Source organism: Alligator mississippiensis, chromosome 1 (assembly GCF_030867095.1).
Source record: "Alligator mississippiensis isolate rAllMis1 chromosome 1, rAllMis1, whole genome shotgun sequence".
In the NCBI taxonomy this organism is placed as follows: Eukaryota; Metazoa; Chordata; order Crocodylia; family Alligatoridae; genus Alligator; species Alligator mississippiensis.
Window position 1 is genome coordinate 339,031,714 of NC_081824.1, and position 26,303 is coordinate 339,058,016.

Sequence of the window (26,303 nt, forward strand, 5' to 3'; positions counted from 1 at the left end):
GGTCAGAGGCCTGCAGGCAAGGCCCTATGAGGAAAGACTGAGAGACCTAGATCTCTTCAGCCTTCACAAGAGAAGGCTGAGAGGTGATCTTGTGGCTGCCTACAAATTCATCGGGAGGGCAGCAGGGAATAGGAGATGCTCTATTTACTAGGGCACCCCCTGGTGTAACTAGGAACAATGACTACAAATTAACGGAGAGCAGATTTAGGTTGGACATTAGAAAGAACTTCTTCATGGTTAGGGTTGCCAGAATCTGAAATGGGCTTCTAAGGGAGGTGGTGCTCTCCCCTACCTTGGCAGTCTTCAAGAGGAGACTGGACAAGCACCTAGCTGAGGTCGTCTGACCCCAGTGCTCTTTCCTGCCCAGGGCAGGGGGTCGGACTCAATGACTTATTGAGGTCCCTTTCAACCCTGAAAATCTATGAATCTATGAAACCAAGCCATGCTGGTTTTAGAAGGTACAGCCCTGAGGTACAAGGGACTCCATGAACAGAAAAACTGGAGGTAGGATTGGGGAAACCAAAAGAACTTGCTGTTTGTATAAAGCAAGACACATCCTGGAAAACAGACTTATTTGATCACATCTTTTTAGGATGCTTGAAGATAGAAAAGCTGGCACCAACTAGCTAACATAAAGAACAGAGTATGCACTTATCCAAACTGAATGTAGGCAATGCTCATTAAGTACGAATAACTCATCTTGGCTACTGTCAGTGCTATGTAATTAACAGCCCTGAAGCCATCTAGTTTCTGTCATTTTCGAGGCCATATTGTAGGGGGCCTATTAGAAGCCTTGAAAATGACAAGATCTAGTCTGATTCAGATATGGTATTGCCCCTCATTTTTAAAGTTTCTAATTTCTGCGATGAAACTGACACCAGGCCTTTGAGGCATTTCCCTTTTGCTGTTCTGGTGCAAATTATCATGCAGTTGAACAGAGTACAATTATATTACAGAGCAGATGGTGGGGCTGAAAGATGCTATGAACTTAAGCAGCTTATGCATTGAATCAATATGCAGATAGCTAACATTTGTTGATGATGTAAGCAACAGGCAAAAGATTGGGACTGTTATAGTTAAGCAAACCATGCACATACTCCACTTACAAGTGGAGTATGTGGTGCTAATGGTGTCCAACCCAAAACATGGGCACACATTGCTGCCCCAAATTAAGCTCTATGGGGAGTTGCTCAATAATTTGAGTTGTCTGGGAGGAGGATATTGTTCTGAGTAGGGGACACATGAGAAAGCAAAAGAAACAGCAGCACCAACACCAGCACCAGAGAAAGTGAGAGAGAAAGCAAAAAGCCAGGTACAGACACTGAAGCACTGCTACCTTACCTGTGGAGAAGCCGCAAGAGAGATTTTGTTGCTGGCTGAAAAACGCTTGGAACTGTGATTGAGGAAATGTCTCCTGTTGGTTGGTTCCCCTTTTGTACGCTTTTTGAAATAAGCAGCACTGCATCAAAAAAATGCCTGATTCCATCACTAGCTTCTGCTTCTAACTTGAACAACATACCAGACCCGAAATTCCTGGCTAACTGCTCAAGTCAGAAAAGATAACAAAATTAAGTGAAAACTTTTTTTGCTGCAGAAATTGCAGAGGCACAGCAAGCTCGTTCAGCAGCTGGGGTGGAGTTGAGGACCATGGTATTTAGACCACTGTAGGACTGGGGGAGGTGAGGGAAGGGAAGTTTTACCTGCCTGGGTTTTCTACACGGGGGATGTAGCTGCTGCTGCTATTGCTGCAGCCCACACTGCCTTCCCTGTCCAGAGAACCAGAGAAGCAGTGGCAGAGTCCAGCACAGCAGCCCCATGGTATGGGCTCCTTGAGAGCTGCCCTTGAGGCCCTGTTTACTTCCCCCACCCCCAGATAAACTACTGCAGTGGTTTTCAACCTGTGGTTCATGGATCCTTAGGGGTCCACAGACTATGTATAAGGGGTCTGTGAAAGATGACAATGATCAATCAAAAGTATGTGAATACCCACACTTACAATTCAAAGGAGTCCACACCTCCATTCAAAAATGTTTAGGGGTCCGCGAATTAAAAAAAGATTGAAAACCACTGTGCTACTGGATGCAGGGCTGTGCCTGCTGTAACATAAATTCCCTGGGTGGAGAAGCACTACTCCGCTTGCCCTCCACCCCCCGCCCCCAGGTGCACTGCTGGGTGTGGGTCTGCTTCTATGGCCACATAGGATCAGGCATAGCAATACTCTTTACTATGCTCTCTCCTTCTTGTACCCTGTACTCTGAATGGTCCTAATACACCTTCTTCTGTTGACTGTGACAGAGCTGCTCCTGCTTTGATAAAGATTCCTCAGGGAGATGGCGATTCTGGCACCCCCCCATAGTTGGCACCTAGGCCTGATATCCTTTTCACCCCCTGGCTTAGTTATGCTACTGTTTGTGTGCACACTTGGGGATAAGCTTCCTACCTATCAGTGGCAAGCAAATGAGGGGTTTGGCAAGTTTTATAAGCTCATCATTACCAGGATCTTGCATTTTCTGAAGTGCAATACACAAATGCCTCCAAATGTAGTTGGAGAGTTCAAGATAACATGTGGTTGGAACCAAAATACAAACAAAAATGCATTGTCTTTCAGTGAATAGTTATGCCTAGCTCTTACAGAAGTGGTTTTGTGTCTCTCTCACATGCAGAATAATTACTGATAGTCACTAATGAGATAAAATGAACATCTCACATGTCATTGCTGTTGTTTGTAATTATAGAAGTTTCTTTGTAACCAGGGATCCTGGTTCTCTCGGATTTAAAAAAGCCCTCCAATTTCCAGTTTAAAAAAAGTAACCCCAAATCCACATTTTTCCATGTTTAAAATGAAACATCACTGTATATATCTATATATTAGTGGTGTTTCATTTTAATTACAGAAAAATGTGGATTTGGGGTTACTTTTTTATAACTGAAGATTGGAGTGTTTTTTTAAACCAGGGAAAACCAGGATACCTGTTCATAAGTCACACATTTAAAATAATGAGTGGTTAATGAATAATGGCTTAACAGGATGCCTAGAATGGACACATGACTGCAAGTGGGGTGTGGCTTCTAGCCATATAAGCCCAGGGCCTGAGCCAGGGTAGCCAGTGTGGCTCTGAGAGCTGCTGCTTAGGGCAGAGGAATCATAGATCATATAATCATAGAAAATTAGGGTTTTAAGGGACCTCAGGAGGCCATCTAGTACAACCTCCTGCTCAGAGCAGGACCATCCCCAGCTAGATCATCCCAGCGAGTTAGGAGCTACAGCGGAGTTCCTAACTGTGGCCTGGACTACCCCAGGAGGGCTGCAAGCAGACTATGGCTAACTTGCAGGTGAATAGGACTCAGAGTAGGGGGGAGCTGAGCGATACAGCCAAGTCGCTGGGGCTGGGGCTCAGACCTAAGGGGAAAGTGGCGTTATAGCCAGAGGGCTTATTTGTGCATTAGAGTTGTATACAGGTGGTTTGTGGAAGAGACTGTGAGGTGGTCTGAAGGTTACATTAGTGCTTGAGAGGCACATAATCACCTTGAGGGGGTCAGGCTCCCAGAGCCCAGAGAGGGGCAGAGAGTCCAAAAAGGGGCAGAAACTGGGGCCAGAGGGCCTGGAAAAGGGCAAAGAGCCCAGAGAGGGGTGAAACATAGGACCAGAGGTTCTGGAACCCAAGACAGGGCAGTGAGTGCCCAGAGCAGAGACAGGACCAGAGACCCAGAGGGAGCTGAAGCAGGTTTGATGCTCAGAGCAGGGCAGAGACAGGGCCAGGGGGCCCAGGACTAAAGGAACTGAAATAAGAGTTGGTGCCTAGAAGCCAAGTCCAGTATGATGTGTCCGGGCTAGAAGGCCCAGTTAGAGAAAAGGGGAGGCTACAAAGGTTGAGATCCCAACAGAGGGAAGGATGTTATGGTGATACCTGTGAGGCATAGGTGTGACTATGGGGATGGTTGGAGGTCATGAATCTAGCCCTTAAGGTACATTGGGCTGGAGAGAGTGAATATGGAAAGAGAGAGAGAAAGAGAGCACTTAGGCTTACCCAGCCTCAGAGGGCAGCTTCCCCTCATTACTTCAACAAGGTGTGGCAGGAAAAATGAAACAGGATGAGACCCTGGGAGGCTAGAAGGGGAGCAGGACTGGATAGGGGTGGTCAAAAAGGGGATGTGATGGCAACCCCAGACACCTTGCCCATTACAGGGAGTGATGTTAGGCAAGCTTTTGGGTATAAAATACCCTTCCTTGCATTAGGAGGAAGGGTATTTTGTGCTCAGAAGCTTGTCTAACATCATCCCCAAATATAAAATTGCTCCAATAAAATGTATTACCAAACACACCTTGCTTCTTTGATTGTCTGAAGGCTTTTCTTTACCTTCTGTTAGTTCTGTTTTATATTAATGTGCCAGTGGTTCTTTGTATTCTCTTGGCCTTGATTCTTTCTTGTATGCTCAAAACTGCCTGACCACATGAAAAAGTTGAGCTGCACAGCAAATCAGGCTAATTCATGCCATTGTTGTAAGATCCCTCAGCCAGTAGATCAGGCACAGTGATATGTTTCATCATGCTCTTTCCTCCCTGCACTCTGAATGGTTCAAATCAGGGGCAGATCCAGGATTTCCCGAAGTGGGTTGCAGGAGAAGCAACCCACACTTCAGGAGGGGCTGCATCCCCTGCTCCCAGCCACCTTTGCTCCACCAATGCAGGCAGACTCTAAGTCCCTACATCAGGTGAAAGTCCCCCTTCCTTTCCTCTTCCTGATCAGAGGCACACCCCTCCCTTACCCTTCCTCTCCCCGAACCCTGTGGCTACTGCTTTCCCCAGTGCTTAGGGATGGGGAAGCTCCAGAAGCAGCTGGGCTGAGCAGGAGCTGGGCTCAGCTGGGGGACAGAGGCAACAGGGCAGCTGGAGAATACCCCCACCCTACCAGGAACAGGCCGGAGAAAGGGAACTTCCCATCCATTTCTGCCACTGCTGTTTGAGCCCAGCCCACATGCAGCAGGCAGGAATGTTTATAGTGTTTCCCTGGGACAGCAGGGAAAGTCAAGCAGGAGAAGCAGGGAAGAAGCAGAGAGGGGATGTAGCTTTGAGCAGGAAGGCAAGGGAGGAAGGATTTTCACATGCTGTTTGAATTTTAAAAGTCCCTGGAGGCTCCTGTGGTGCAGTGCAATTCAGAAGGCAGGTGCAGCCAGGCCACTGCACCCCCTCTGGATCTGTTCCTGGTCCTAATATACTGTACCTTCTCCTTCTGCTGACTGTGAAATGTCCATCTCTATCACATTTGTAATCGTATAGAGGTCCACTGCCCAATGGAAATTCTCCTCCTACCATTTTTTAGTCATTTTACACTGGTTTGTACTGCCTGTAACTGGTTTTGGGGGATTGGAGAAACCAGTTCTCTTGTTTTTAGCATGTCTTGCTTTCCATTGGTTTTCCATCATTATTTACTCCTTGCTTTAATGAAAATTGTAATGGCACAATCACCACCAGCCTGAGACTCAGAATAAATCTATTATCATGCATTTCAAATTAAAATAAAAATTCCCCAAATCTATTCATACTGAACAGGCTAATTTTTTACTAGTATTGCTTGCTAATGAACATGTATGGTGACTGAGCACAACTGAGTTTTAGTTTTGGTCATTGTTCAATTGAAACCACGAATAGGTTGCTTGTTAGGTCAGTGGATCACAGCCTGATAGTTCAAGTGTGACCCACCATCAGGTATATACATGAGGTGCTCTTGTAATAAGCCACAGTTGCTTCAAGGGTAGTGGCTTTCAACCTTTCTCAGCTCAAGGCATTCCTCCATACCTTTTGTGAATTGAGCAGCAAGGGATGCTAATTTATTTATTACAATACTTACCTCCTCAAAGAGAAGCCAGACAGTGGGGAAGGGAGAAAAGCAAGACAGCCAAAACCTGTGCGTAGCCTATTTCTTCATACCTGCCTTAAACTCCTTGCACTTTACTGCAACCCCTGCAGCACCCAAAGGTACCACAGCACCCTGTTTGACTGCTCAAGGACATGAGCAAGAATATGAAGATGCCATCATAATTTGAAACTGAAACAATATAAAGCTAAAAATTGTCTTTAAAATAAATTCAAATACATTTATAATTTAAGGGTCATATTTTTTGAAGAGCCATAAGACAGCTAAGAGCATGGTAGATGCAGTGCACTTAAAGGATTTTGTATAAAACATGACTTGCAGAACACATGAACGAGTATTCACCAACCAGTGCTCTTCCTCTTGATCCCTACAAATCCCAAAGCTGTTTTTATTATAACTAATATATTCCATTGTCCCATATTCCAAGTCTACATGTCAATAAAACTGTACAAAACTTTCTTTCTTGATGTACAACAGATGTTACTTAGGAATGAGCAAATTAAATCCCTGTTCCTACCTTTTTGCGTACAAGTTGAGACACTTCTAGAAGAGATTTTGAAATTGCCTCTATATTTTACTTCATGGATAATTCACATAGCTTGATTCAAGATCTAGGTCATTTTTAGCTGAAAGTCACAGCATATTCAAGAGCCTTTAATCTTGGAGTCATGCATAGCTATTGTGTGAGCAACGTGAGAGAAGTCAGAGAGCTTTTGAACCATTTTACATTTGCTTCTAGAGACTCACTCAAGTCAAGGGGATCAAATGCTTGTGGGCTGGATCCAGACATAATATGCAGTGGCATGGGGCTTAATGAAGGCCCCTGCCTCTCCCCACTATCCTCACCCCACCCTGCTGATGCCTCCCCAGGGGACTCTGTACATTACAATTCAAAGGAAAATTCGGCCTCTGCTTGCTCTGCCCCCAGATTTCCAGCCCTTCTGAAAGCTCCAAGGGCCATACCATTGACTACCCTGATGGAAATAATTGTTACTTCTTGTAAATAGTGATATACTTTTTGTTTTTGTGCATTTTATAGAAATGGTGTAGCCACCTGTACAGACTTAATTATAACAATTTTAGTCTTGCAAACAAGTAGACTGACATCATCAGAAAGCTTCTTAGCACATGTAATTTGCGAAATGCATATTTCTTCATATTAGTATGAAAGTTGTGGATATTTCTAGAAGTTCTGGAAAGTGCATTTATACTTATGTTCCTCATGCTCCTTGACATACTCTGTTTACTTGGCCTAAGTAAGACCTTTGATTCTTTTCCATTGATTTATGATAGTTTGACTTATTACAGGCATTTTTCAAACATTTTGTTTTAAATCAACCAAGTCTTAGTGTATATAATTCCTAAACAAGTGTTTAAAATAGCATGGAAGTCAAGGCTTAGTTTACGAGTTACATTTCCTAGCTTGGACAGCAGCAGCTAAATTTGCAAATGCTGAAGTGTGTAAGTAGTCTCACAGAAAGCCCAGGTTTCCTCCTAAAGTCTACCAACTCAGAAGAGTAGTGTTTTACATCCACTTTGTAAATGATGATGAGGCAGTAGAAAATCAAGTCTAGCGTGTCTACAACACCAAGTGTTTGCACTGTAGTTTACAGCAAAAGCTATTTTAAGTTGACATGCAGATTAAATTAGATATCCTTTTGTCTGACTGCTTTTCCATACAATAAAATTCGGATATAACCTCTCTTCTCCTAGTCACCAGAGATCTGTGATTACAATACTGCTGAATGCATAGGAACTAAGGCTGAGCCTTAGGTGCACTGGTTGGCAACTGCCTTTTTTCTGGTCCCAATATCTGAAGGCATTACTTGTCCACCCCTTCTATCAGATGTTGCTAGCAGCAGCAACAAGGGTCAGATTCAAGCATGTAAGGGTTCCTCTTAAAATCAACCAACTAACTGTCTTGCTAAGATCTCTCATGGCTCAAGCTGTCTACATGAAAAGGTGCACTGACTTAGATGATGACAAAGTAAAAGTAAACCCCACCCCAATAAGCACTCTTAAACCAAAACAAGGGTCTATACATGGGAGCTGTGCTGATTTCACTAAATCACTGTTTAAACCTAACTGAATCCATTCAATTTTATTATGCAGACCCTCTGCTTTCTCCAAGATTCTGTGTCTCCTCCCACTCCTGTCTCCGCCCCCTTTCCCACCAGCATCCCTCTTTAGGTCATTGTTGCTGGCAATCCCTTGATTTGAGGATGGTCTCTACCATGTTTCACTGATGGGTCTTGAGGTGATTTAAGCATCCAATCCTCGAGCCACAGACCTATCCACAGAAGTTACAGGTTTTTCCGTAGGGGAGAGAAAGTCATAGGTTGGGATTTCTCTCCTTTTTTCTCTGCTTCAGGTGCGAGATGCTTTACCTCAAAATGGACTGCTGCTTTGTTGAGTGGGCTTGGTTGCTTGATCCAGTGCAAATGGGCTTGGCTACTTGGCTCAGGGCCACTGGAGTAGGTCAGCAGCCCTTTTTAGGTAAGGAGTATAGCTTGAGGCTTCCAGCCCTGCTCTCTAACCAATTGAAAGTCACCCTCCTGCTCATGGCCATTGCCACTCCTGAGCTTTACAAATAGGCAACTCTCTCCCATGGAGCAAAGGCACTGCTTCTCAACCTGTTTCGACCCAAAGGCACCCCTCATTAGACTCGGTGGGAAATGCCAGCTCTAAGTTTTCACTATTTTTTTGGGATGGCAGAAGAATTACAGAGGCCTTCTTTTGTTGTGGAGAACTTGGAAAGGCCATAGCATTTGGGTAGGCAGTGGATGCTGTGTATTCCCATTTGAGATGTCTAGGTTGATCATGTGAACCATGCTAGCAAACCTAATAGGCCTGATAGCGCATGCACCCTTGAAAGGATCTCAAGGCATCCCAGGTTGAGAATCAGGGAACACAGAGGGCAGAAAGCCATGAAGCTTATAGAAAAAAAATGCAAATGAGTCTTCTTATTTACTTTATATTGCTCACTATAAAACTCCAGTGAGTGAGAACTGGGTCATCCAAACTGAAGGATTTCTTTATTTTAAGGCAAAGACTTATAAGAAAGAGCTGACAGCAAACCCAGAAGTCAGTTAAAACCCACAAGTCAATTATACTTACCAGGCAGGGGAAATACCATGATCACCACAGTGACAGGGACAGGGGATAACCACTTTCCAAGGATATGGTAGTGCCTGTGGAGGTAATGTATAGTTTCCCTCCCATGGTTATTGCTCATGGGAGGGTCTTGGCTTTACACCCATTTTATTGAAATAGGAGACTCCTCCCTAGCATGCTCTTACAGCTGATGGCAAGCGAAACCTGGGGGCATCCAAAACCCAAGCCTCTGGGTTTGAGCCTGCACATAGGATGCCTGCCAAATGATTTGGAAACAGCTGAAGGCCCAGGTGGGGGTGGAGGATATTAGCCAGTAGTAGGGCCACATATGAATGACTCATGGATTTAAAAATGATTTGGTTTGAAACATGAAAAATCATACTTAAAAAAAACAAGACAAAACACACAACCCCCCTCCCACAAAAAAGTCAGTTAAGACTCTCTAAGACTTGGGTTTTGCACATGCTGTATCCATTAGTTACTTCAAAAATTACTGTGCATTTTACAGACACGGCTCTTTGGATAAATCTGACATCTTTTATTAGACCAACTCAAATAGTGGGAGAAAAAAAAAAATCTTTCCTTGCAAGCTTCTGAGCACAAAGAATGATACCAGATTTACCCAAAGGACCTTGTCTGCTTATGTCCTTAGACCCACAAGGCTACAACCTATGTCCTTGTACGTTTTAGTGGGCATCTTTGAGTCAACTGAGTATCACACCTACTAAGAGAACCTTGCCTGTCTATGTCCTTAGATCAACACAACCAAAACCCCCTAGCACATTTTGAACATTTTTTACTATTATCAATTGCACATTGTACAAGGGCTGAAATAACGGCACAAATACAATAATTATCCTGCGTCCAGCAACACCAAAGCAAACAGCCCAAGAGAGCGTACTACCCCAGCCCCACGTTCCAGAGCTGCACTGGCACAACACGCACACGCCATTTCTTCTACCACCCCAATCCTCTCTACCCCTCATTCTCTACGACTCTACCACCCCCCTCTACTCTCACTGCGCTGCGCTTTTCTATGGTTCTGTCGCCCGCGGGGCCGGATGTGGCGCTTCGCACCCGCCCGCTGATTGGTGGGCGGTCTCTGTCAGCGGACTTCCGTCCGGCCCCAGCTTCCTCCTGCTGTCGGAGAGGAGGGGCGATGGGGGAACGGGGGGAGGTAGACTGAGACTCGGCTGGAGCGGAGCGGACGCCGTTGGGGCCGGTGCGGGGTAGGCAACCGTCACCCCTGCCTCGTCCGCGCGCCGGCCGGTGGGTGCAGCGCGGGGTTGGTGGGCGGTTGGAGGGGGCGGGGGTGTCCCTGGAGCGCTGGGGGGGGGGGAGGGGAGATGGAAGCCCCCTCGCGGGGCGGGCGCAGGCTCTTACCGCCTCCCCCCCCCCAGGCTGGGCCGCCCGGGAAGATGACGGCGGAGGCGGCGTTCTGCTTGGCGGCGCAAGCCAGGTTCGACTCCAAATGGCTGAAGACGGACCTGCAGGTGAGGGGGGGGCACAGCTGGCTGGGCCCGGGTTTGGTGCGCCCGTGGGGGAGATGGGGGGTGGTAGGGCCTGCCTTGTGGGGAGTGCGCTCGTTTTTTATTTTTTGGGTTTTGAGAGGGCTGGGACTCTTCTGGTATTTTTTATTGGCTGGGGGTGGTGGGCTGTTTTGGGTTTTTTGTTGGGGGGGAGTTAGGTTTTGGGGGGGGGTTGTGTGTGTGTGTGTTAGCTTTTTGCGGGGGGGGGCTTTTTGGGGTTTCTGGTTTTGCTTTTTTTTCTGTTTTGGTTCCAGCTGATATCGCTTGCTGGTATTTGTGTGTCTGTGTCCATGACCCGCCTCTTTTGCCTGTGCGTGTCTGTGTGCGCGCATCTGTCCCACCTCCTTTGCCCGCATGTGTCTGTGTGCTCCCTGCCCCCTTCTGGAAGGGGCACCTGTTATGTTTGACTTGAGTCTTTTGGGTCTCGGTGATGCCACGGGAAGAGCATGGCTGGTTTGGGGTCGAAGGCGGGCTGTTGGGATGGATTGCGCAGCTCAGTAGCAGGTGTGTTCAACCCATGGGCCAGTGTGGACCCCAGCACTGGGGTGTTCAGCCTGCAAATTTGATGGGGTCTGAAAACTTGGTGGCAGGGGAGGAGTGGCATTGCTTCCCTGCTAACACGTTTCTGGACCTGCGGGCTGGGGTAGGGTGTTCAGGGCCTGGGCCTTGTCCCTAGGTGAGGGGCTGGGCTGTGGACTAGTGCCACGCCACTCGTGGTGACACTGCTCCATGTTATGTCTTTTTAGCCAAAGAGGTTCATGTGGTAAGATCATGTGGTGTAAAAATTGAGAGGGATAACTAAATATATTTTCAGCTGTGAAGTTCATGTTTCTAACTTTTAACTTGGGTGCAATTAATGGAGAGATGTAATGATTGAAGGCAGTTAAGCATGCATTTGGGATAAAATGTTCAAACAGAATACATATATATTTTCTCCTCTTCCACGGCAAAATAATACATTAAAATAAAAAACAAACAAACCCTTAGTCTTGTGTTAAGGGCACGTCAAGCTAGTGTTGGGACTGTGGAACAGAAGTGGAAGTCAGGTGCTCTGTTCTGAGGTTGCAGAATGAGTGTCTGAGGGGTAGAGTCGAAAACTTATTTGTTCCTGTGACTGGATAAAATATCTATAGAACAAAGTGTTACGGAAGCAAAATGTTTTTCACCTGCAAGCTCATCAGGACAAAAATTCTTTTATCTAGAGATAAGATGAGCTAGGTTCACAATTGGTGCCCAGTCATAGGGGATCAATGTTTTTATGTTGTATTTCTTCGTAAGATGTGGCATGTGTAGTACTCTATAAACTATAGGACTTTAATGGATTTGGCAAGGATAGTTCTTCCTCTGTACCTGTATTGCAGCCAGCAGAAGCTCAAAAGTTTTGCTTGTAATGGCGATCTATGGAACAAATGTTAAGATGCCTTTTATATCGTAAGAAATAACATGGATGCTTTTAGATAACCAAAGCACTTGCATTAATAGCTGAGATTTAAGATTGAGTTAAGCATCTTAACATTAATTTCTAGGTCACACGTGGTGTCCATTACAATAGAATAGTGGGGATTTCTACTTGGAGCTAATTATCTTCAGCTCTCATGGTTTATGGCCTGTTTCTTTATTTGGTTTCTTTTTTGGACTATGTGAATTTTGGAGATTTGAGTGGGCCTGCTTATGTGACTTTTTATATTGTCCCTTTGTTTCTATTCTGATCCACCCAGTGGCTACCAGAGAACAGTGTCAACAAGATGATCAGAGCAGAAGTTGAGGGATGCCTGTTGGCTGGAAAATCGTGTATTTGATTTCTTTTTTTAATCATCTGTTTTAATAAAAAGGGGCACCTAATGCTATAGATCTTAATTCTTAATGCATTCCTTTTGCCTTTTATTTGTGTAAAAAATATTTTCACAATGCAACTGATAAATTTTAAAACGTTAAAATTGTGAATAAGATTGTGACTAGGATGAGTGATAAAATGAGAACAGAATTACTGTGCTATCCAGATGCTAGATGTGCATATCAATCCCTTGTTTCCTGCTCTACTTTCATGAAAACTGAAGTCTAATCAGAGTTGCTATCTCAGGCCATTAGCAGACATTGCTCTGCTCTAGCTAATGGAAGCTTTGGTGGAACAGGCTGATATTTCTCTTAATATAGACTTTTTGCTAATTGTTGCATAGGATGTATTTTCAGAAACTGCATGAATGTCTTCATACTGTTTAGAGAAATTTTGTGTGTAGATCCTTGAAATACTTTTAGATGGTTGTTGTTCCTCCTCCCCCGCCCCCACTCACACACTATGTGGCAGATAGCTTTTTCTGGCACTGATAGGCTTTGTGGCTTTGTCTGCTTAGTGCATGGTGTATGTCTTAATGCATGGTAGATGATACCATATCAGTTAGCCTAGAATATTAGCTGCATTATTCCAATCAATATTTTAGGCTCTTTTTATAGATGCAAAGACATGTTGGCAAAAAAACCCCAACCTCCATAGCAGAGAAATCTACACTTACTCGGTTGCTGGACTAATTTGACATCCATTGTTTCCCTTACATGATGCAACTGTAGAATGATTTGATGATGTCTTGTCAGAGGCATGAGAACCTGAAAAGAGGAGCTAAAAAGATGAACATACTTCCCAGGAGAGATTTGGAGAAAGACATGCCAATTTACATAAACAAATGAATCCAGTTAATTAAGATTCATTGTTTGGAGTACGGTTGGAGTTGGTCCTGACATTGCCTCATCCAGAGACAGATTCTTACTTCCTCAATGACCTGGAGTCATGTAATATGTAGGCTCGGAAACACATTTCTCCTCAGTTCCCTTACCTCAGGGAAACATGCATGAACAGGTTACAGTGTACAAAATGAACTTTCTTTAGAGAAGTCCTTTGTCATTGTGATGTTTCAGAATTACAGCTAACTTAGAACAGAATTCATTCCTGGGCAGGATGCTCACTTCTGAGGCTTGTCTTGATCTCCCTGTTTTCTTTCATCTTCTGATAATGTATTGTGGGTGGAGGGATCTTTCATCAGGCTTGACAGTTCTGGCAGGTGTTGTGGATTGAAGACAATTAAATCTTTCTTTACAGAACTAATTAACCCCTTTTCAGTCCACCTAGTATGAGGTTTACATGCTATATCAGTGACCTATAGAAATAAAATAATAAAACAAATTAATTGAAGCAGCATAGAGAACAAACTAATAGAGCCAGCTGGCAGCCCGTGGGCTGCATGCAGCCTGCAAGGAGTTAAGATGTGGCCTCTGGGCTCCCTTTTTAACTTCACTTCTGCCCCTGCCTCAGTGCAGTCATGGTGGGGGGTTGCCTGTGCAGTGTGGGGGACCCATGGCCTGCTGCTTAAAAGTTGAGCACCCGTGGAATACAGTTTAGGATGGCTCACATTCTGTGACTTGCAAGTACAGCCATTCCTTTCCCATGTAGCAGGACTTACTAGTAGGCCTAAAAAAGAGCAAGGTATCCAGTGTAAATTTGTGCTCTTTGTAGATTGAAGACATTAGGTGAGGGTAGTGTGGGTGACCTGGCACCAAGGTCAGCTGTAAGTGCCCTAACTGGCTCTCAGGGTGTTACTGGCAGAGACGGGGCAGCATCAGGTGTCATGTTCCCTGATCGACATGCAGAGAACACGATATTGTTTGTATAGGCACCATTGTTATAACAGCAGAACATCTCCAGAACATCTCCTGGAAAGTAAACTGACAACTTTCAATGAAGACTCTTGAAGAACTATTGGTAACTATATCTTGATGACTAAGGATGAGGAAGTAGAAGGATTGTGGGTTAGGCTACATGGGGGGCAAGGAGAAAGGGATTTGGTGGTAGGGGTCTGCTACAGACCCCCACATCAAGGGGAAGAAAGAGATTCGGGGCTCCTGAGGCAGCTCTCGGAGACTATAAAAGCTAAAGAGGCGGTAGTCATGGGGGACCTAAACTACCTGGACATCTGCTGGGAGTCACAGACAGCAAAATCCCACCGCTCACGCAGGTTTCTAACCTGTGTACAGGACCTCCACCTGACACAGGAGGTACACGGTCCCACTAGGGGGAATGCCATACTGGATCTGGTATTGGCAACGGGGGATGACATGGTAGCGGACCTCCAGATCGGTAGCCATCTGGGGGACAGTGATCACCTAATAATAGAATACACCATAAGACGTCGAGTGGGTAAGGTAACTAGTAGGGTGAAAGTGCTAGACTTTAGGAAAGCTGATTTCAGTGAACTCAGGGGATTAGTCAAGGACACACTGCAGAGTAGGAGATTTGAAGAAATGGAAGCCCAAGAAGGGTGGCTGTGCCTTAAGGAGTCGATCCTTCGGGCACAAAGCAAGACGATCCCCGAGCGAGGCAAAAGAGGGAAAGGGGCCAGGAGGCTTCCCTGGCTGACCAGAGAAATCCAGGGCAGCCTAAACGTCAAAAGAGGAGCACATAAAAAGTGGAAACAGGGAGAGATCACCAAAGATGAATATACCTCCTCTGCTCGTGCTTGTGGGGAGGCAGTTAGACGGGCCAAAGCTACCATGGAGCTGAGGATGGCAACCCAAGTAAAAGACAACAAGAAATTGCTTTTTAAATATATAGGGAGTAAAAGGAAGGCCCAGGGAGGAATAGGACCCCTGCTAAATGGGCAGAAACAATTGGTGACAGACAGGGGGGACAAGGCTGAACTCCTCAACGAGTTCTTTGCCTCAGTGTTCCTAAGTGAGGGGCACGACAAGTCTCTCACTGGGGTTGTAGAGAGGCAGCAGCAAGGCGCCAGACTGCCATGCGTAGACCCTGAGATGGTGCAGAGGCACTTGGAAGAACTGGATGCCTTTAAGTCGGCAGGCCCGGATGAGCTCCATCCGAGGGTGCTGAAGGCACTGGCCGCCGTCATTGCAGAGCCACTGGCGGGAATATTTGAAAGCTCGTGGCGCACGGGCCAAGTCCTGGAGGCCTGGAAAAGGGCCAACGTGGTCCCCATTTTCAAAAAGGGGAGGAAGGAGGACCCAGGCAACTATAGGCCAGTCAGTCTCACCTCCATCCTTGGCAAAGTCTTTGAAAAAATTATCAAGGCTCACATTTGTGAGAGCCTGGCAGGACAAATTATGCTGAGGGGAAATCAGCACAGTTCGTGGCAGGCAGATCGTGCCTGACCAATCTAGTTTCTTTTTATGACCAGGTTACGAAATGCCTGGACACAGGAGGAGGGGTGGATGTTGTATACTTAGACTTCAGGAAGGCCTTCGATACGGTATCCCACCCCATACTGGTGAACAAATTAAGAGGCTGTGACATGGATTACTACACAGTCCGGTGGGTGGCAAATTGGCTGGAGGGTCGCACCCAGAGAGTCGTGGTGGATGGGTTGGTTTCGACCTGGAAGGGTGTGGGCAGTGGGGTCCCGCAGGGTTCGGTCTTTGGACCAATACTCTTTAATGTCTTCATCAGTGACTTGGACGAGGGAGTGAAATGTACTCTGTCCAAGTTTGCAGATGACACAAAGCTATGGGGAGATGTAGATACGCCGGAGGGCAGGGAACAGCTGCAAGCAGACCTGGACAGGTTGGACAAGTGGGCAGAAAACAACAGAATGCAGTTCAAGAAGGAGAAATGCAAAGTGCTGCACCTAGGGAGGAAAAATGTCCAGCACACCTACAGCCTAGGGAATGACCTGCTGGGTGGTACGGAAGTGGAAAGGGATCTTGGAGTCCTAGTGGACTCCAAGATGAACATGAGTCGGCAGTGTGACAAAGCCATCAAAAAAGCCAATGGCACTTTATCGTGCATCAGCAGATGCATGATGAATAGGTCCAAGGAGGTGATACTTCCCCTCTATCGGGCGCTGGTCAGACCGCAGTTGGATACTGCGTGCAATTCTGGGCACCGCAATTCAAGAGGGATGCGGATAACCTGGAGAGGGTCCAGAGAAGGGCCACTCGTATGGTTAAGGGCCTGCAGACCAAGCCCTACGAGGAGAGACTAGAGAAACTGGATCTTTTCAGCCTCCGCAAGAGAAGGTTGAGAGGCGACCTTGTGGCCACCTATAAGTTCATCACGGGGGCACAGAAGGGAATTGGTGAGGTTTTGTTCACCAAGGTGCCCCCGGGGGTTACAAGAAATAATGGCCACAGGCTAGCAGAGAGCAGATTTAGATTGGACATTAGAAAACACTTCTTCACAGTTCGAGTGGCCAGGGTCTGGAACGGGCTGCCAAGGGAGGTGGTGCTCTCCCCTACCCTGGGGGTCTTCAAGAGGAGGTTAGATGAGCATCTAGCTGGGGTCATCTAGACCCAGCACTCTTCCTGCTTATGCAGGGGGTCGGACTCGATAATCTATTGAGGTCCCTTCCGACCCTAACATCTATGAATCTATGACTTACTCATTTCTTTTTCTTTCTTCTCTTCTACCAGTATGCTCATTGTTTGTTGTATGTGCCATCTGGGGCCAAGAAAACAATTCTGGGAGGAATTTTGGTTCTGTAAAGTCTTGCTTAAATTTTTTTTCTGTCTTAACTCTTTTTTACTGCTCTTGTCATAAGGAATAATGGTAGTAATACATCTGTTGTTCTCTATCTAAAGCTTCTTTGTTAGTGTAACTCTGGGCTGGCCGGCAACCATTTCTGTTTGTGAAAATTCTTGATTTTGAAACTTGTTTGCATTCTGCATGGGAAGAAAAACAATATAGTTCAACATTTTGCAGGGAGGAAGCTAGAAACCTGTTACAGCCAAAAACAGTCTGCTTAGAACACTTGCTTGGGGTATGGGAGGCCCACTCGCAGAGCAGGTTGCTGAATCCGTTTTTCACATCCCAGTTAAAACATCCTAATTGGGGAGTTACTGGATATTGTGAATTTGACCAGAAAATCCATCCTGGACTTATGAAATACTTTCTTTGAAATTTAACATGCACCTGTGAAGCATTTCACTTGACAAAATATGATGTCGAAGCCTTAGCAAACTTAGTGTGCTCATAATGTTTCCTGTCACTCCGCTTTGAAGATATTTAGGGACCTACAGAAATAGTGATTTTTGTGAAATCCAGCATTGCCTGCAAAATCCTCAGGGTGAAAAGAAACTTACTGAAAAGAAAATGCTGACTCTTCAGAGGGAGCCAGCAGTCTTCAGGGTGCTGCGACAGGGGGTTCTGCCTTCTTGAAGGGCTGCCACCCCTCACTGCTGACTAGCTGCGAGGGCTACCTGTCATGTGTCCCTGGTCCTCCACCAGTTGGAGAAGGCTGGAGCCACATGACAGGCAGCCCTTGCAGCCAACCAGCAGCGATAGCTGAGGAGCCCAACTGGCCCCGCCCAGTCAGGTGGGATGGTGGGGGGAAGTATGCCAGGCCCCATGTTCTGCCTGTGAAATTGGGGGCCAGTTGCACCAATTTTGTAGGTTCCTAAGCATATTTTAACCAATTACGTCTCAAACATTGCAGGAGCAGAGCACTAGCAATGCCCTCTTCTTCCCTGTTTTTGTGGTATGCTGCAGAGTATCCTTGAGATTTTTGTTTTGTGCTTTGTAGTTCTGGTGTGTGAGGGGCTGGAGTGGATGCTTTTTTAGGTAAAGGCTTCCTGCAAAGGCATAGGGTTGGATCTTATGGTCTGGAAGGTTCCTTCTAACCCCATGATCTTTACCTAAACAAACAAACAATAGGATGCAGTACAACAAGGACAAGTGCACGTAGGGTGCCAAAATATCCAGTACACCTACTGGCTGGGAAGTGACCTTCTCAGCAGCACAGAAGCAGAAAAGGATCTCGGAGTCATAGTGGACTTCAAGATGAACACAAGTCATCAGCGCGATGAAATTATCAGCAAAGCTAACTGCACTTTATCATGCATCAGCAGGTGCATGATAAATAGAACCGAAGACGTGATTCTTCTCCTCCATGTGGCATTGGTCAGACCGCAGTTGGAGTACTACGTCCAGATTTGGGCACCGTACTTCAAGGATGTTGATAGACTCAAGAGGGTCCAGAGGAGGGCCACTTGTGTGGTTAGGGGCTTACAGGGCAAACCCTATGAGGAGAGACTGAGGGACCTGAACCTCCTTCAGCCTCCACAAGAGAAGGCTGAGAGGTGATCTTGTGTCTGCCTACAAATTCATTAAGGGGATGCAGCAAGGGATCAGAGATGCTCTGTTCACCAAGGTGCCTCTTGGGGTAAATAGGAGCAATGGTCACAAACTGACAGAGAGCAGATTTAGGCTAGATATCAGGGAAAACTTCTTCATGGTAAGGGTGGCCAAAATTTGGAATGGGCTTCTAAGGGAGGTGGTGCTCTCCCCTACCTTGGGAGTTTTTAAGAGAAGGCTGGATTGGCATCTGTCTGGGGTCATCTGACCCCAGCACTCTTTCCTGCCTAGGCAGGGGGTCAGACTTGATGATCTGTTGAGGTCCCTTCCGACTCTAGCATCTATGAAACAAAAAAACTCCCCAGAAGTGTTTGTAACTGACTAGAAGGTCAAGCCATGAAAACTATAACTGCATGTCCACAATACAGAAAGCTTTTCAGTGCGCTGTGCATCTCTTGGTTCAGGTGAATCTTAAATATGAGCCAAATGTACAGGTCTCTTCCCCTCTCCCTCCTTCCTGTCCCCCTATCCTCCCCATACAGTAGAAGTTAAAGAGAGCTCTGGACCCAAGTAAACACAGGCCTAGGAAAGGTTTGCCCACACTGTTTTCTTAGGAAGTATTAAGGGGAAATGCACTGTTTAAAAATGAACAAACAAACACTTCTTCCCCCTCCTTCCCAGAAAAAAAGGCCAATCTTTCCTAAAGTGTTTGTGGTTATATTTCCATTTGGCTTGCTATTAGCTGACAGAATAGGCAGCTTGAATCTGAATCTGTAAATTAGTATGTGTTTTTCATATCTTGTTATCACTAGTAATTTTTATGGGGTTGTATTTTGTTGCCCCTAACTCATACTTACCCATATATGCAAGCCATTAACGTGAGCATTGTGGTGCTTCTGACCCAAGCTGGCTGATCCATCCAAGCCCTGTAGATGCTTGACTGAGCACAGCCGCCAGTTTTTAACACAACTGGTTTGTAGTGTGGGTGCTGTCTAGCTCTGCTTAAATGCAGATAAATTTTCTAGTGCTTTTCCAGAATTCCTTGCACATCCTTTCCAGATATAAGTTCTCCCACAACTCACTGGAAAAGAATTTGTAGAATAGTTTCTCTCTGCATGTTGTGAAGAACCACATGGAAAAGCCAGTTAGTAATTCGGGCTTTAACTCCTGCTTGTCCAGGATAATTTTCAGATGGTTTTTGCTTTGAAAGAATTGGGGGTGCGTGTCTATTAAAAGTAATATTTAGAAATTCCTGTTACTGTTAGACTTCCTTGGGTGAATGGACTGCTGTGTCTTAGTGGAAGCCGCTTTCCCAGTAGACGCAGAGTTTGATGCCAAATCTGACTGAAAGAATGATTGTGGTCATTGGCATTCTAAATAATGATGGTGGTATTAAATTCTGACTTTCAAGGCTCGGTAATGGCAAAGGTAATCGCCAGTAATCAAGACTGTTAAGAAGGCGGCTTTCATGTTGCTGATCTTTTCATAAGAATAATTAAATATGCATTTCTTTAGTATTTTTTTCTTGTAATAGGTAATAATTATTTTAACCTATGGAAAATGGCAGAAAAAATATAAACTTTAAAGGATTATTCATGTTTGCTTGATGTATTTTAGAAAAATACAATCTAAGTACTAATACTGTGCTTAGTAGGGATTACCATTTGTCTTATTTAGATTGGTTGCACTAACCTGTCCTTGTGGTGGGTTCCCATCAGCATGCTTGCCCCATATGGGCCATGTACTTTTACAGTCATGCTCAGTGTAGCCTTTTTTAAATTGGTTTCATAGTTGGTTTCCATTACTGAGCACATGCTGCTGGGCTGCATATCAGCAATCAGGTCAGTATCAGCCAGTATGGCTTGTCAATAATCAGCCCAAAAAATCTTTATCGGTGCACCCCTATAATTTTATTTATAACTCTTTTTTTGTATGAGTCTCATGCTAACTGATTCAGTTAGTGATCTGCTATAGCTCCCAAATCTTTATGCAGTACTGCTATCTAGCCTTAGATTCTCTATTTTGAATTTGTGCATTTGATTTATTTTTTATAAGGCTTTGGGTAGTGATCTTGGGTATTCCTTGAGTAAACGATTTGCCTGCAAATACAGAGGACTGCGCTTGATGGCTCAGGAGGCTTCCAGAGGCACCTCTAAGTCCTATGTTCTTCTATAGGACTGCATCAAAACCTTGCTAGGGTCAAGATGCAATATATGTTTTGTTTCCTCTGCCGTCTATGCTTGCCCCATCTGAGGAAGATTGGTCTGACATGGATTTCTCAAAAATAAAGTAAAAAGGCTGTTTTTACAACCTTATCCTTCAGGTGCTTATGAACAGACTGTTTAATATATTTTCTTCAGTGTCTTTCCAGGTTTTTAAGTTAGGCCTGCTGGTCTGTAAGTCTCTGGATTCCAATTCAAAATAAACAAACAAACAAACTTTTTTTCAAGCAGTCAGTTAAAATAACTAGCTTGTTCAAAGTTAAGCATTTGATTGAGAGTTGAAAAAGCAGGAAGGGTTTTTGTGTGTGTGTGTGTGTTTTTGGTCTACAAATATAAACTGAAGAATGAGAGGATGAGTTCTTTAAGTTTGAAAGATGTAGTGACCAGAAGTATTCATTTTCATTCTCTAACTACAGCTATTTTCTCACTGTTTGCTAAATCAGTATTAAATTAAAAATGTTTTTATAAACATTTTTATCTTGCATATCAAACACAAAGTAGTTTTATTTAACTAGTAACATATTATTGTTCTGTGACTTAAAAAAAAATATTAATTGCATTCTGGTTTTCACTCAAAAGCAATCCAGCATGTCACAAGCAAAATGATTTTTTTTAGTAACTAAAAAGGATGAATTCCACAATTCTGAACATAAGAGTAATTAATGTTTACATTTGTTAAGCTCTATACTCCTTTAAATATGTTTTAGATATAGTGTTTCACCTGGTTAGTAAGAAGAATCAAGAAAACTGGCATGTTGTAATGATTATCAACCTGTGAAGATCAAACTTCCTTAAAGGAAATAGAAAATATGTGATTGAAATTTGATCAAAATAGTTTATTTAAATCAATGTGTCCTACATTCTTATTAATATCACTGATTTAAATCACTTTGCCCTGCTACACTTCATACAGAGAACTTTCAATTTAACCAAAGCCTAGTAGCCAAACGACTAATTTTCTAGTTAAATCCGGAGACAATTCCCTTTGGTTGTGGGACCCAGTATGCAGGCATGGAAGCAAACCATGGTGTCATAATGGAAGCAGGAGAGTACTAGATTGCTATTTTTTGGCAATTTTTTTTTTTTTTAACTGAATACCATCTAGTAAAGATGTTCTTTTTACAGCTTAGGCAGAACTGCAGGGCACCATCAAGATGCTAGAACTGTCTGTATGGACATTTCGTAAATTGATGCAAATCCATATTACCTTCAGTTTATGTTTGTAAGACTACTCTGATCAAAAGGTAGAAAGAATTTTTTTTTAAGGGGTGACAAATTGAAAGCATTAAATTTGCTGGAAATCTACCCGCTCTGATATGTTACTCTCCAAATTCCTGATCTTTTGTTGACTTCTGTGTGGAAAGGCCCTTTTTACATTGTGGATTGCCATTGTCTGCAGAGAGGCCTTGTACATCTCTAATCTGCTTGTGAAGAGCTTGTTATAGGAGTGGGGCCTTGGTTATTGGAACTAGTGAAACATAATTTAAAATTGTTTATATTTGTCTAATTTTAGGCAGTTTTAATTAAATTTCCTCTTTATAGTGAGCTTTTCTCTTGCTGGAAAAGATCCTCATAAACATCAACAGGAGATCAAAAAAGATGTTTTTGAGAAACGTAAAAGCACAAGATCATGGTTGTATTATTTAAAGGGTATTCTGTTACTCTTAGTTTAAAAGAGCCCATCAAATCAGTGGCATCCTTTTCAAAAGAATTTTGAAGGAATTGTGCGATTCTGCTCTCACCTTTTAACAGTTTAGTCGGCAGCATCAAATAGGTGCTGTTATATGTAGCGCATCTATTTAAATCAAAGCTTGAAAATGCTCTTTAGTGCCTAATGGGAGCTCTTACCAGGCTACATAGAAACTCCAGTAGCCATAGTGTGAAACCAGTGGCATTCTGGTAAGCTTTACTCTGCTTTTCTTTTGGTTTTAGAGTAAAAGGCAAGATACACATCAGTTTTACTTTTGATAAGAAATTAGAATGCCAGGGATTGAGTAGTGAGGGTGGGGAGTAGGAAGAAGGAAACTGGATGCTGCTGACTAAATTGTTAATAGTTGAGAGCAGAATTGCATTGAAGAGAGAGCAATATAAGGAAGAGATTCATTCATAGTCGTAGAGCATACCTGAAGTAGCAAAGACAATAGGTGGATGGTGGTAGAGGAAAGGGAATGTGAATGTTGTTTTGAATCTTTCTTTGTAGCACTTTCTGATGGGGCATGAGGGGTGGGAAAGTGAGATGGCTTTTGAAGAAATAAGCTCCTGTTTTCCATTTTTGCATTTAAGGAACTTCAACTAATAGCATGCAAGTTAGCTCTTTTGTGATACTTCAGGGTGGTGTTGTTGTTGTTTTTTTGGGGTTTTTTAAGCATTCAGGGATTTTTTTTTTAACTTTTTCTGTTTCTAATACAAAAACTACCTGCAAGCAGAGTCAAAAGGTAAGATGTTTCTCTGTTCCTTTCCAGCGCTGGGAATTTTGGAGTACTCTCTAACAGTAGCTCCAGTTTTTTTATACCTATGTGGTGTTTTAGTCAGTTTTTTTTATTTGAATGTAAATGTTTAATTCAGAGTTGCATCTCACATTTGTTCTTTGCTGGGGATTGCTTTTTGTATTTCATTCCCTGCTTCAGATGACTTTATTTATTTTTATTTTTTTATACAAATTAGCTCAAGATCCCCTGCTTTTCCTGCATAGTGATTTGACCTTCTGGCATGGGTTGTTAATCTGCTGGACCACGTTCAATTAACTTTTGTCAAGCCTTTAAACAGTTGATTCCAAAAAAATTTACCCAACTCCTATTTGTTCTTAAAATAATCCAATAGTTCTGAAGTAAAACTTCAGTGTGTAGTTTAAAAAAATATTCAGGTCTTAGGAATTCCACTACAGCATTTCATGTGTTTGCATTAGAAGGGAGCAAAGTAACTGGCATTAACAACCTGAGTTCATAAATTTCCTTTCCCCCATCCTCTGTTGCCTTCCTGATTAGAGCAGGGGTCATGCATAAATCCTCCAGAGACTCTCTATCTGGCCTGCCCAGCTGCCAGAAGTTGTAAGACATGGCTTGCCCAGGCTTTTTGGTCCTGATGACTGTTGCTGTTGCTGACGAGTTTGGCTAACCACTGCAGTCATCCCTGGTTCCTTCACTGCCTCTGGACCCACTGTTGCTGGCATCACAATGGCTGCTTTCTGTGGTCTAGGTCTGGCCTGGGGCCCCTGGTCAGTTTGACACCCCTGTGCTAGAGAATTTTTGCCAGGAGGGAGATTTGGGAATTCCTTCAACCTTTGAGAGAAATGGCAAAGGAGTGAACAAAGGAGTTTGAAGGTAACTCCCTTCTCATCAGCACAGAGGCAGAGAAGGATCTTGGAATTGCTGTTGATTCCAAGATGAATATGGGCTGCCAATGTGGGGATGCGGTCAGGAAGGCTAACTGCACTTTGTCATACATCCATTGATGCATCATGAGCAGGTCCAAGGAGGTAATCCTCCTCCTCTGTGCAACATTGGCCAGGCCGCAGTTGGAGTACTGCGTCCAGTTCTGGGTGCCGCGCTTCAGAAGGGATGTGGACAGCATCGAGAGAGTCTAGAGGAGGGCCACTCATGATTGGGGGCAGCAGGGCAGGCCTTACGAGGAGAGGCTACGGGACCTAAACCTGTTCAGCCTCCACAAAAGAAGGCTGAGAGGGAATCTGGTGGCCACCTACAAGCTTACCAAGGGGGACCAGCAGGCAGTGGGAGAGTCCCTGTTCCCCCAAGTACTACTGGGGGTAGCAAAGAACTGTTGGCCATAAGTTGACTGAGAGTAGATTCAGGCTAGATATCAGGAGGCACTATTTCACTGTCAGGGCAGCTAGGATCTGGAACCAACTTCCAAGGGAAGTGGTGCTTGCCCCTACCCTGGGGGTCTTCAAAAGGAGGCTAGACAGCCACCTAGCTGGGGTCATTTGACCCCAGCATCCTTTCCTGCCCATGGCAGGGGGTCTGACTAGATGATCTGCTTAGGTCCCTTCCGACCCTACCAACTATGAAACTATGATGTAGTATATTTCTAAATTCAAGTTCTTAGGCTTAAGAAAATCATTTAAATGGCAGGAGGGGGATCCTAATTTTTTCTCTAGTCAGTTACAGAGTCTGTATCAGAACAGCTCTATGTATTTCCCATAATACCATCCTCTCTTGTAGATCTGATTAGAAAACAGGGTAACTAAAGACATTCATTCTTCTTCCTTTCTCTCCCAAAGATTTTCTCTAAATATTTCTAAAATGCCTACTACCAGGATCTCCAGCTGTTGAGGCAGAAGAATTAGATGTTTATCCAAAGTAGAACGAGAAGCTAATTGCATTTGCATTATTCCTGAAAGATGGAGCTGCTCTTCTGCACTGTGCAAAGGGGTGGATAGTGCATAATGTTCTTAATTGTGAAGAGAAGGGAACTCTTTTTGGGGGGGAGGTGGAGTTTTGCCCCTCTAACTTCTAGAAGGAAGTGCAAGAAAGATCCTGTTTCAGAACTGCTTCATGAGGCCAAACCCAATTAAAATGTTGTGTAAATCTTTTATGTTTATTTTGCAATTATCTGCAACAAACACTCAAGAGGCAGCAGTGGCAGCTTAACACCTTTGACAAGGCCTTCTAGGTTCTGGCCAGTCAGGATGCATCAGTCTTGCTTCAGTGCCAGTTACTATTACTTTTTCATGTGAGCAGGAAAGACTCATGGCAGGTGTTCCCCACAAGTGGAGATGTGATCTACCATTCTGATCCAGAAGCTACTCATGAGACCTTAACATGGATCAATTTTATGACATTCATTTTCCTTGAAATTACTCAATCAGCAAGGAGTAAATGGTGGACCAACCCCTTTGTCACAGGCTTCAGAGCACAGGAGACATGACCTGAGATTTCCCATATCAGTTATGCAAACCATAGTGACCCAAGAAGAACTTTTGTTAATACAGTGTTTTTTGCTTATTTACATAGTAGACAAATGCCCAATTCACTTAAGTACATAAGCCATTGTCAGTCCCAGTTTGTCTGTTGCTCACATATTGCTGTTACCTTGCCCCATGTTAGTTAATTGTTGGTTATCAGGGCCAATATTTCTCACACAGCTGTTGTGAAGTTTGGTTTATTAATGTGTATAAATGCTTTGATATTCTGTGATGGGCAAAGCATAAAGGATACTCATTTATTATTTGCTGCTTTTTAAGTAGCTCTGCCTAACCCATTTTGGTTTTCATTATCTAAGTAGCAAAATATTTCTAATGGTGCTTACTGCTCATGGAATGGATGAGAAATCTATTTTGTTACAGCTAAAGTTCAATTGCCCTCATTTAGTTTTCCAAATGAGGGAGCTGGCTGTTATTAGAATTGCTTGTAAACATTTTAACCTTGGTTTGAAGGCCCTGTCAGCCTTTTAGTCAGCTGCTTTTCTTATTGCCACACAAATATCATATATACATTATGCTAAAAACAAACCTGACATGTTTTTTTCAGCTAGT

General features: G+C 44.1%; 1 protein-coding gene across 4 annotated transcripts in view; it reads left to right on the forward strand.

The window, feature by feature from the left end:
* The first annotated feature begins 10,182 nt into the window (after positions 1 to 10,182).
* Positions 10,183 to 26,303, forward strand: part of HERC2 (HECT and RLD domain containing E3 ubiquitin protein ligase 2) — a 194,051-nt gene continuing 177,930 nt past the window's right edge. For 3 of the 4 annotated variants that reach the window (XM_059720957.1, XM_059720960.1, XM_059720959.1), the window contains exons 1-2: positions 10,183 to 10,259; positions 10,391 to 10,483. In XM_059720957.1, coding sequence (XP_059576940.1) covers positions 10,409 to 10,483 — 75 coding nt within the window. In that variant the 5' untranslated portion in view covers positions 10,183 to 10,259; positions 10,391 to 10,408. The remainder of the gene's footprint in view (positions 10,260 to 10,390; positions 10,484 to 26,303) is intronic. The other variant, XM_059720958.1, reaches the window with a different exon arrangement.